Raw genomic sequence first — 12,901 nt, forward strand, 5'->3', positions numbered from 1 at the left:
CAAGACAGCGCCGACCCCGACATCTGATGCGTCAACCTCAACAATGAATTGTCTCTTAGGATCTGGAATAGAGAGAACAGGAGCAGAGATAAACCGGGACTTAAGATTATCAAAGGCCTCCTGAGCCCGAGGATTCCATACGAAAGGTGACTTAGTAGAGGTGAGCGCAGTTAAGGGTGCAGCCACCTGGCCAAAATTCCTGACAAACCGCCTATAAAAATTGGCGAATCCCAGGAATCGCTGCAGAGCCTTTCTAGAGTCGGGTACCGGCCATTCGGCGACTGCCTTCACCTTGACAGGGTCCGGTTTAACCTCCCCTTCCGAAACAATGAACCCAAGGAATGAGACCGACTTGGCGTGGAACTCGCACTTCTCCGCTTTGACAAAGAGCTGATTCTCTAGCAAACGTTGGAGAACAAGGCGAACGTGGTGGGTGTGTACCCGGAGAGAGGGGAGAAGATGAGAATATCAAGGTACACAAAAGACAAAACGGTTAATCATGTCTCCCAACACACTGTTAACCATGTTCTGGAAGACAGCAGGAGCGTTCGTGAGACCGAACGGAAGGACCTGATATTCATAGTGTCCCGAGGGAGTGTTGAATGCTGTCTTCCACTCATCACCCTCCCGGATCCTGACTAAGTGGTAGGCATTGCGGAGGTCTAACTTGGTGAAGACCTTAGCTCCTGCAAGAGCTCAAAAGCAGAAGACATCAAGGGTAAGGGGGTACCTATTCTTAACCGTGATGTCATTGAGTCCCCTGTAATCAATGCAGGGACGCAGAGAACCATCCTTCTTTTTAACAAAGAAGAAACCAGCACCAGCGGGAGATGAGGAGTGGCGAATGAGTCCATTACGGAGCGATTCCTGGATATAAGTGTCCATAGCCTCTCGTTCAGGAGCAGACAGGAGAATAACCGTCCCTGGGCAGAGAAGTGCCTGGGAGGAGGTCGATAGCACAGTCGTAGGGTCGGTGGGGAGGAAGGGATAGAGCTCGGGACTTGCTGAACACCCGACTCAGATCGTGGTACTCCACCGAACGCCAGAGACATCCACCTCCTGATCCTGAGAAAGGGAGATACAGAGACAGGAGAAGCAGCACCCAAACAAGACACATAACAAGACTTGTTCCAAGACAAAATTAAATTATGGGACCAATCAATGTGAGGACCATGCCGCCTCAACCATGGATGCCCCAAAACAAGACAAGCCTGTTGGGAGTCCAGGAGAAGCAGCACAATGTCCTCACAGTGATTGCCCGACACAAGACTTACACTGGGAGTGGAATGCGTGATGGTGGAAAGTTTTTGGCCAGACAGACCCCATACAGGAACAGGAGAAGTGAGTGGAATGGCAGGGATACCCCAATTTTTAGCAGTCCGGACATCGAGGAAGTTGGCCTCGGCCCCAGAGTCAATCAGAGCCTCACAGCTGTGAGAGGTTCCTTGACAGGTGATTACTGCTGGAAGGAGGGTACGGGAATAGGAAGAGGGCATAGGAGACGAACCCACTAGGACGCCCTGGTATTCTAGTGGGCCTTGGCTCTTTAAAGGGCACGTAGAGACCCGATGTCCAGAGTGGCCACAGTACAAACACAATCCCTGAGCCAGACGATGTTGTTTCTCCTGAGCCGTGAGGTGGAGACGACCTAATTGCATAGGCTCAGGATCACTGGAAGACAGGGATGGTGAGCCCTCGATGCTCTGGGAGTCCTTGGTGCAGCCCACGCGGGCCGTGGAAAGAGACACTTTTCGCGAAGTTGGATCCGGGCCTCGGCGCGCAATGCCAAGCTGATGAGATCCTCCAGATCTGCCGGGTCTCCTGAGCCGCAATCTCATCCTGGATCTGAGGATCCAACCCCTCTCGAAACAAGGCACGCAAGGCACCCTCATCCCACTGGCACTCAGCGGACAGTGTCTTGAACTGGATGAGGTAGTCAGTGACAGTTTGACTCTTCTGACGGAGTCGAACGAGCTTAGCAGCCGCCTCATCTCCCCTGACGGAACGGTCAAACAACCTTTTCATCTCAGTGCTGAAATTTGCAAAGCTGGAGCATATAGGTGACTGAGCATCCCACACGGCTGTCCCCACGCCGAGCCTTGCCGGTGAGAAGAGTGATGGCGTAAGCAACCTTAGTTTGTTCGGAGGCGTAACGACCAGGCTGAAGTGTAAACACCAGGAGCATTGGGACAAAAAGGCTTTGCAAGAGTTCGGGTCCCCGTCATAGGGAGGTGGATTGTTGGCATGTAGCTCAGGGTTGGAATGAATGTGGGATGATACTCGGATCTCCCGCTGAAGATCTTGAACCCGGTCGTTTAAATTAGCCAGTTGAGAGGTGAGGGAATCAACCTCCTGAGAGGTAGTTGAAGGCTGATTGGCATGATGTCCAATCATAGCCCCTGGTGGGCCAGAGCGGTGCGGACATAGTCTTCTTCCGCTGGGTCCATATTGGTCAGTCCGTACTGTCAGGACAGACGAGCAGACCCAATTGCAGAAGAAAATAATTTATTTGAACAAATAAAGGTCTTTGTCTAATAGTCCAAAAGGGGTTAAACAACTGGCAGTCCACTCCAGCCACAATCCCAGCTGTAGAGGAGGTGAAGGATGAGTCATCTGACAGACACAGTTTGAAGGGATGAAGGGTAAACCAGGCCCAACCGGTGGGGCAGGAAAAGGTGGCGGTGATAAGCCTCCCACTGGAGCCACGTCCAGCATCCGCCCACTAGAGAGGACCGAGACAGGCACTGGCACCCGAAGGTCGTCGGAGAGAGGAGAGTCTTGAGCTGGGCAAAAAGGTGAACTGGAGAGGTGGGGGCAGAAGACGGGGAAAACAAGAAACTAACAAAAAAAAAAAAAAAAAAATAGAAAAAGCAAAAACAATAACTAGACTGAGAACAGGACTAAGACTAGACAAACACAAAACTGATAAAACTAGTCAACAGAGTTTCAGCGTTAGAATGAACTAACACCAGACGACGGACTGACAAAGGACATAAAACACGAGGAGATTAAGTAGGGAGGGTAATTAACAGAAATGGGGTGCAGGAGTGTAGAAAACAATTAGGGTTAACAAGAGGGGAGGAGTTAACAGCAAAGCACATGGCGAGCTGTCAAAACAAAGGCCATGTGCTTCAGGACAACAAAACACAAGACAAACACAACAGGCTACTGCCAATCCCTGACATAATCTTGATCAACTTTATATTATGTTGCTCATGTCTGTGTACTTTAAATTATAATGACGTTGTATAAAGTCTGCAACACATCTGTGACAATCTTTTGGTTACACAAGTAGCTGTGTAACAGACTCTGCCTGTTAGAAATGTGTAGCAGTAGCAGCCTATTACATACATACAACATAATTGTAAATACAAACTATTCCAAACTGTTAAAATAGGTTAAAAAGTATTAACCTGAGCTGTACTTTATTCCCAAAACTCTGATTATCTTCTTTTCTGTCCCACCTTACAGTGTAGATCAAGATCCATCACAAGAAATACCTGAAAGAGTTCAGTCACTGAAAAACGATAAATGCTGTATATCATAGTTTGAGATCATCTTGAGAGGAGCAGTGAACATCAGATGAAGATCCACAGAAGAGCTTCACTACTGTGTCTATGAGGAGAAATAAATGTGTGATAAATATGATTCATACAGGTGAAGAGACTTTACAATCAAATAATGCAGCATGTGTGTTAGAAACATGATATTGAATCATTAATATTGATATAATACTCAACCTAATGATCATGTTTAATTTAAAAGCTGAAGTGAGTTGGTCTGGCTCTTCAGTTTCGTAATATTTGTATTAAAAAGGTTTGGTTGTTTTACTTCAATGAATGTTTATATTTTGAATACACCTATATTAACCATTAAGAGTTTTCCTCAATAAACTCCCAGCTTGCTGCTTCCTGTGTCACAGACTCTTCTGTTGTTGTTTTTATGTTCCTCGTTCTCTATGGGACCTACTTTCTGTTGATTGTCATCATGTTCAGGTGTGTCTTGTTAATTACATCATTATGTCTCCTGTGGGATTTATGTTTTAAAGGATTTATGTTTTACAGGTTTTACTCAATAGAAGCACTGTGCCCAGGCCTCATAAAGGCTCTGTGTTTTTCCATTTGATATTATGTGTTTTTCCATTTGATATTATGTGTTTTTCCATTTTGATATTATGTGTGTATGTGCTGTACAAAATGTCTTATCTACAGAAACAAGATATGGAGACTGCTGAGCTCATCTACTGGTCGAGAAGAAACAACTGCACCTGGTTCTGTGAAGGACACCCTGAATGGGAGGAAGACCCAAGCACAAGAATATAAATATTGTGTGAAATGTAGTGTGAGCATACAGGACTGCCCTGCATGCCTTGATGCTGTTGTTCTGTATCCTGAGCTCAGTCTCAATTATTCTGACTTTATTAAACTTAAGATTTTAAATTTAAGAGTAAGTCTCATCATTGACAGACCTGAACCTGGGAGGGAAACAACGAAGATTTTTTTCCCAACACTCCCCAATATAACTTCCTGTTTTTTTTTTTTTTTTTTTAGTGCTAATGGTCCGCTCTTCATCGTAGTTTAATGTGGTTATTTTCTGTCTGTTATTTGCTCCTTTGTTTAAGATTAAATACTACTAAGATTATATTCTCATCGAGTCCTCTTTCTCCTGACCACACCGTGACATCCTTGTAGTAAGACCCTTGTTTATATTCGTGTGGCAGAACGGTATAGTTTTTAACAGCAACACTAAACTTTCACGAAGGACATCCGACTACGCCACCCTAAGGATTATTCCCAGGCAACAAACTTAGAATTGGATACAGGTTCAGATCCCTCATATAAAAAGTTAAGCAGGACAGTGACATTAGTACACATTTTAAAATGCTTTCACAAGAAAAAAGCACCGCTTCAAAAAGAATACAAATACAGAAATAATTCAACGTTGGGTTCCTACAATAAAGTCACATACATCCAGCATGGATGAAGCTTCCAGCGGCAAGAGGAGTTTAGTTTTTACGATCACACACACACACACACACACACCACCAGGAGAGAAACCCAACCACCAGTGGGACCCCGGCTCCTGAAATGAAGCAAACAAAAAATAAATACAAGTTATAACATTAGCCACAACAAAACCACACCAACAAGGGTACAAGCAAAAAAGAAAACAGTATTTAAGTCACAAAAAGACAACTCAACTCGAACATCAAATATAGCTAAGGGCACAGGTTTGTCAATCATGCCCTCCGATCAAACAGTGGGGTTCAGGAAATCATGCCTATTTGGCACCTAACAACATTACCTCTACATAAGTATATTAACAGATTAAAAACACAGGCTCGGAAGAATGTACGTTACCTGAAAGGAGAACAGTCATCAGCTCCACTAACACCACACCAGCTCTACAATACAAACGGTACACTATAATGAGCAGGAACACTTTAAAAACCACATGCACTCAACGGGTCTTAAGGTATCTACCTGTTAAAAACAGCGCGTGCTTACCTGCAGCTAGTCCTCACGGACAATGAACACCGGCGGGAAAATGAAAAACCAAGCCACCCTTAAATTAACTGTAGAGCTTCCTGATAGATGAAGACCGATGTCAATCACTTAGTCCTGTCACATTCGGATATATTTTAGGGTTAAGAGATGTACAATATAGCCATGCAGTATAGTGCATTAATATGTGTTTTATGCTCCCTGAACTAAAGTGTTCTTTCCTTTTTTTGTCAAATTTTGTACGAGCTCTCAAAAAAAGCCTTCAAAGTTGACAAATGTTTAAGATCGAGGTGATTGAAGAAGATGAGTATTATCTGCAGGAGAAGGAAAAACACTGAGTAACAGCAGGTGGAGCTGGAGTACTGAAGTAGTGTGTGATCTGCTGTTAGAAGAAGGAAAAAAACAGGTGTGTTTGTGCTTCACTTTCCTGTCCAGGTGTTTGTTTAACAGCGATCACAAAACCGAAAGTGTTTTAAAGACTTCTGGATTCTATTTCTACAACATCGTCTCAACTACTGCGAGTAAGTTTGAATACTTTCACGATTACACTTATTTAGGAAAATGATGAAGGGATTTTATGGATAGATCCTGCGTGATTTGTTAAGTTATAACTGTCGTCGAAGTCACGAACACAGAGAAGCAGAAAGATACAACTAAAACAACCCCTTTAAGGCTGCGCATATTTAACAAATCTGTAAAAAAGAAAACATTGTAGCGTTGAGAATAATTATGAAAGGGTTTTTTATTTTCTCCATTATTTTTAGACACGAAATTAAAAGTATTCTGTGATCATAACAAACCAGTTTTTCCAGTTGGAGAGTAAATAAACTCGAAATGATTATTCTTATAAACTTCTTAATGCAAATATAGATGTGTTCATGAAATGTGGAGCATATTTTATTTTTATATTGAGTTTGATAACTAGTTATTTTCTTTATTTTGTATTCCTCTGAACTCTCATGATCTTGATCTCAGACAGAGACACAGGGTCATGTTCAGGAAATGAGGAACATCTGATGATCTTCAGAGACACAAAGATCTCAGAGAAGAGAAGAAAAAGATGAGTCTCTCAAAGAAACAGAGGTAAGACTTGAGTCTGCTTTCAGAGAAAAAACTACACTTTTCAACAAGCAGTGTTTTCTCTCTATTGTCGTGTCAAAGGATTTGCAAAAGCACATGAAAACTTCCTGTAAATGTTTTTAGCTTGTCACAGATTGAAACGGCATAGAACCTGTTAAAGTCTACTATGCAGGAATTTTTAGTTATGTCTAATTTATAAGGCTGCACGAACATTTTTATAATGGAGGTCAATATTGCAATATGTGATTGTGATTACAATAAATGGTATTGAGTCCAATGAATGGGTTATGAAGGAAAATGCACACAAGATTCATGATAATGCTGAAATTTGTATTTGTAAAACTAGAAATGTTATTATTTCTACAAAATGAAACAATGTTTGCATTAACATAAGCTTGTTTCTGAAAAGTGTTGCTAAATTAAATAAACAATAAATAAAAACATACACGTTTTTACAAAAGATATTTTAAACATATTTGTCCAATACAAACAGAGACGTTTAAGCAGGATGTAACATATGCTACACAAATTCTTTTGAAAACTACATAAAATTGTGTTTCACTCGATCAAACTCAAACCACTAAAACTTTTTTTTAATGACCACCAGCTGTGTTTCCAATGTAATGTATAAAAAACAAGCATAAAACCTACATTTTTGTTCTTATTGATGCAAAACATACAATTTAGACATATTTCAGTGTTTAAAGTGTACGAATCATTACATGTATTTAGTTAGAAAACATAAAATATTTATGTGTGGTATTTGTATTAGTGCATTTTTATTTTTTTGTCAATGAGTGATTTAGATTTTCAGACCCCTTAACCTGACCCCAAACCTAAACCTACCCATTTTATATATATTTTCGTAGCAACATAGCATTTTAAATAATTTCTAGAGTCGCTAATCCCAGGCCTACCTCTAAACCTAAACATAGATATCTCTGTAGAGTATAAGAAAAGCATGACAGACAGATAAAAGAATATGAATCTGGAAGATTTGGATTACAACGTACTAATAAAATAGTTTCATTTTGTAATTATTTTGTGTTTTTGGTGTATTTTATAGTTCTAATGTCAGTCACAGCATGTCAGAGAAAACGTCTTTTGTGGTCCATGGCATGTAAGTTAGACGTTAAATGACAATTTAAAGGGTAAACTATTGCAGAAATGTTATTTATTTTAAAGGTTTAAAATTAAGCCTTTTTTAACATTATAAAGGCCTGTTTTGGTGCAGAAATCACACAGAACAGAATAAAATATATCATTTTATATATACGTATATTACGTATAGAACGGTTTAATAATGCAATTTCAAACAAGGTCATTGATATGACAACAAAAAAATGATCAATTATCAATACAAATTATCATGAGATCTCGTTGGCTTTTCCTGGTTGATATAAACTCCGCTTGTGGTTAATATAAGACTGAAGAGAATGTAGCTGAATGCTACACAATAATAGAAATGAAGCTCATTTGTTACTTGAAGATGCTGACAGAAGAGAGCTTGAACTCTACTGTGATGGAAGCGGACTTAGTCTCTTTCTCTTTTCTTTTTAGCTTCTAATAAATGATTATATTAAAGTTTAAAAGCTCTCCCTTCTTTGTGTCATCAGTGTAAGATCAGGCTCTCATGTGTCCAGCTCTGTGTCTGTGAAGAGCAACCGGTCAAAAGATAAACCACCGGTATTCAGTGAGGAAACACCATCAGCTACTGAAAGGTATTTCATGTGTTTTGTGTTTTTGAGGTCAAATCCCTGCTCTCTCCTTCACTGATCGCTCCCTGTTCAATCTCATGAGGACTTTTGACTAACTCAGATAAGCCTTTCCAGTTTGAGGTCTACTGTTGAGTTTCTCCCCGTTTGGGGTTTAAGATGTTGTTAATAAATTAACTTGAATCTCCTCCAGTCTGCCTGAGCGTGACACCATGAAACAAACTGGCAGTTTTGAGTTTTCGTCACCAGATTATATTGCAGTTACGTAATAGTTAGCTGGGATAGCATTATCTTATTTCTCAACTGAAATGTTTGTGATAGAAAGTAAATTACACAATGAAAGCTCCCTGTCTAGTGCTACTTTATAGTAATTTAGTCATACAGACAGACACTAGGGAGAATTAATTCACTGAGGAAAATACACCTTGCAATCAATCATGAAAGTATCTATTTATCTACAGAAATTAAACCTTTTCAAATGATACTGAAGAATCTTGCGTAGTAAAATATGTATCATAATCTTTTGTGTCATCAGTGTAAGATGAGAATGAAATTGCATCAGATACTAAAAGGTATTTCACGTAATTTGTATTATGTGGCACTAGATAATTTATATCACTAATATCCCAATGGAGAAGTTAACTAAATAAAGCAAACAATCACAGATCATAATATCTGCTTTCCTTTTTAAGTCAGTCAGGAGTTTCTTTCCAGTAAAACAATTAAACAAGCAGTCACATAGAGGGATAAAATTAACCATAGAGACATGAATTTGTCCATTCATCTGTTTAATTATCAATTGCCGCATTAAACTTCTTCAAACAAGACTGAAGAACCCTGTATTACTGCTTTTTTCCCTATTACTTGTGTCATTAGTTCCTTCCTGAAAGGACAGAAAAGATCAAAATAGGCCCCTCTGTGTTTAATAATAATTTTTATTATTGTTTTGTATTAATTTTTTATTATTCATTAATATTGTTTACTTATTTTTTGTTTGTTTATAATACTACAGTCTTCAACATGAACCATTAGCCTCAGACTTTCAGATTAACAGGAATCACAGAAATTTCCCAGACAACCTCCTAGGAATCTTTCAGGTAGAATAAAATGTTTTCATGAATGTTTATAGAAAACAAATTCTCTCACTAGACAATTTTTCTTTTACAAAGACTTTGAATCACTGATTATATAATTTGGACTAAATATGGATGTTGTCTTATTCCATTTTGTTCTTTTGTTTGTAGGACCTTGAGAAGAAAATAATTACATTTCTAAAAAATGAGCTTGAAATGTTCAAGAAAATTTTACAGAAAGAGAACAAGCAACACTTTGTGGAGAATTTTAATGAGAACAGAAGCAGTAACAGAGAAGCAGCTCTTGATCTCACGCTCTACTTCCTGAGAGAGATGAAGCAAGATATAGCTGCCGATACTCTAGAAGGTAAGAGACAATGTTCACTATTTTCAGTTCTTCATCAATCTGTTTTCTCTTCCACAGTCACTGTTATAACTCGGAGGAAGCTGTTCATATGCCTCTCTCATTACGTGTTCATAACCTGCCCTGTCTCTTCCAATGACAGACTTCCTTTAGACTTCCACATTCTGTTCTGTACATAACAATCCCAGACACTAAACAATATGTGTACTTTATTTCTGTGTTCAGATGAGCTGATCTTCATTCATCAGCTAAAGTGTAGCCTAAAGAAGAAGTATAAGTGTGTGTTTGAAGGAATCACAAAGCAAGGAGACTCTACACTTCTGAAGAACATCTACACAGATCTCTATATCACTCAGGGTTGTAGTGAACAAGTCAATACTGAACATGAGGTCAGACAGATTGAAGTTGCTTCCAGACGTCATGAAACACAAGAGAAACAGGTTGAGTGCAAAAATTTGTTTGAAGCATCTGAACAAGACGAGCAGATCAGAACTGTACTGACAAAAGGAGTCGCTGGCATCGGAAAATCAGTCTCTGTGCAGAAGTTTGTTCTGGATTGGGCCGAAGGAAAAGAAAATCAAGATATCAGCTTCGTGTTTCCTCTTCCATTCAGAGAGATGAACTTAAAGGAGAAAGAAAAACTAAGTTTGATGGACCTTATATCTCAGTTTTTCCCAGAGACGAAAGGACTGAATCTTACAAGAAGAAATCAGTTCAAAGTCCTGTTCATTCTTGATGGATTGGATGAATGTCGACTTCCTCTAAACTTTAAGGATAATGAGATATTGTGTGATGTTTTATCAGCAGCATCTCTGGATGTTCTCCTAACAAACCTGATCAAGGGAAATCTGCTTCCTTCTGCTCTCATCTGGATCACCACCAGACCAGCAGCTGCCAGTAAGATTCCTCCTGAATGTATCGAGCTGCTGACAGAGATACGAGGATTCAATGATGCACAGAAGGAGGAGTACTTCAGAAAAAGATTCACAGATCAGAATCAGGCCAAAGAAATCATCGAACATGTTAAACAATCAAAAGTCTCTTTATCATGTGCCACATCCCAGTCTTCTGCTGGATTTCAGCCACAGTTCTCCAGAACATTTTAGAGGAGAAACGAAAAAATGTGATGAAAAATAATGAGTCTGAAGATGCCTCCAAAACACTACAGGAGTCAAATACTGAAGACACTCCTAAGACTCTGACACAAATGTACACACACTTTCTTAGATTTCAGATCCAGCAGAGCAGAAGAAAGTATGATGGAGAACACACACCAGATGTTTCTTGGGATAAAGATGCTATCTTTCACTGGGGAAACTGGCATTTGATCAGCTGGAAAGAAACAATGTGGTCTTCTATGACACAGATCTGGAAGCCTGTGGTATTGACGTCTATAAGGCATCAGTATACTCAGGCATGTGTACCCAGATCTTTAAGGAGGAAACAGGGATCGTTCTTGGTACCATGTACTGCTTCGTTCACTTGAGCATTCAAGAGTTTATTGCAGCTCTTTATGCTCATCTGTTTCTGGACATCAACAAAAAAAGTGTGTTTGATCAAGACTCTACACAACAAGAAAACAAAAGTGAAATTGATTTGCTCAAGACTGCAGTGGACAAGGCTCTAGAGAGTGATAATGGACACCGAGATCTTTTTCTTCGATTCCTCCTTGGTTTGTCACTCCAGTCCAATCAGAGACTCTTACAGGGTCTGTTGACACAGAAAAATAAAAATGACCCGAGCAAAAAAGAAATAGTTGAGTACATCAAGCAGAAATTTGAAGCTAATCTGTCTCCAGAGAGATCCATCAATCTGTTCTACTGTCTGAATGAATTGAACGACCAAACTCTGGTGAAAGAGATTCAGACCCACCTTAACAAAGGGAGACTTTCATCTGCTGACCTTTCACCTGCCCAGTGGTCTGCTTTGGTATTTGTGTTGTTGACATCAGAGGAGGAGCTGGAGGAGTTTGATCTTCAGAAATTCAAGAAATCAGACGAGTGTCTCATTAGGTTATCAGCAGTCATCAAAACCTCCAAAAGAGCTCTGTAAGTCATTTAACATATTTTGTTTTCATTTTAAAATTGCATTTATCTACATTGAAACATCATATTTAGACACCCCTGATTTTATATTCATTATTAACCATATGCCAATTACAAGTATAGGGTTAAATCATAACACATTTTGTTCAACTTTTTATTATAATGACTAATATTATTTTAATTATTACTATTATTTTCCTTTAAAAATGGCAGTCCTTTATACTCCAATATGCACTTCAGCTTCTTCTTCCAAGACACTCAGTAAGATAATAGAGCAGCCTTTTGAAACAAATTATTTTATATATGAATTTTGAATCTCTCTCTCTCTCTCTCTCTCTCTCTCTCTCTCTCTCTCTCTCTCTCTCTCTCTCTCTCTCTCTCTCTCTCAAAAAATATATAAATAAATATATGTATACACACTGTGACGAGTTGGCTGCCCCTCCTCGTTATTGTCATCTTCACCCCGACCTTTATTCGCCGCCCTTCACCAGGCTCCCGACGGGAGTGGGTGTGTTCGAGAGGAGGGGCGTGGTATTGGTCAGGTCTGGCGGCGTGTGACGAGGCACACCTGAAGTGCATTTAGCTCGTCACCGTCGCCATTATATGCCGAACACGTCCCTCCTCGGGAGACCGATCTCTTCCCCCGTGCATGCACGCTGGTGTCCTCGTGGGTCCAGGAAGGGTGCGTGAAGGAGCTCGTCCCGCCGCTAGACAAGCGCGTCGTGGGACCCCGTACAGTCCAGGCGACGACCGCACCCGGATATGGCTGACGGGCCAGGATGCCGAGCCGTTAAATCCCCTAAATCTCTCTGACGAGAACACGGCCTTAACCTTCACTAACCCGGAGCAATGCACGAGGACACCAGATCCCCTTTTATTTGGACACTTTCCCCCTTGGACACTTTATTTTGTATTTATTTTATATTTTGTTGAATAAAAAGCCTCTCCGAGGCCTGACGCCACGCCCACTGTGTCTGTCGTTGGCTCCTCCCGTGACAACACACAGACACATACACATACATACACAGTGGGTATGGAAAGTAGTCGGACCCTCTTAAATTTTAACTCTTTGATATATGGCAGCTATTTGCTAAAAGTTCATTTTTCCCTCGTTAGTGTA

The 12,901-nt window shown here is 40.2% G+C and overlaps 2 protein-coding genes across 2 annotated transcripts in view; both read left to right on the plus strand.

Annotated features, from left to right (window-relative positions):
- The window catches only part of LOC122327901, a 359,865-nt gene that overhangs the window by 55,453 nt on the left and 291,511 nt on the right, over positions 1 to 12,901 (plus strand).
- On the plus strand, positions 5,901 to 11,788 carry LOC122328021 (NLR family CARD domain-containing protein 3-like). The gene is given in 8 exon segments (XM_043223745.1): positions 5,901 to 6,025; positions 6,480 to 6,587; positions 8,201 to 8,305; positions 9,312 to 9,396; positions 9,544 to 9,739; positions 9,962 to 10,765; positions 10,768 to 11,025; positions 11,028 to 11,788. Coding segments are annotated over 7 exon segments (2,232 nt in total). The 5' UTR covers positions 5,901 to 6,025; positions 6,480 to 6,564.

The sequence above is a fragment of the Puntigrus tetrazona genome, chromosome 22 (genome assembly GCF_018831695.1).
Source record: "Puntigrus tetrazona isolate hp1 chromosome 22, ASM1883169v1, whole genome shotgun sequence".
Classification (NCBI taxonomy): Eukaryota; Metazoa; Chordata; class Actinopteri; order Cypriniformes; family Cyprinidae; genus Puntigrus; species Puntigrus tetrazona.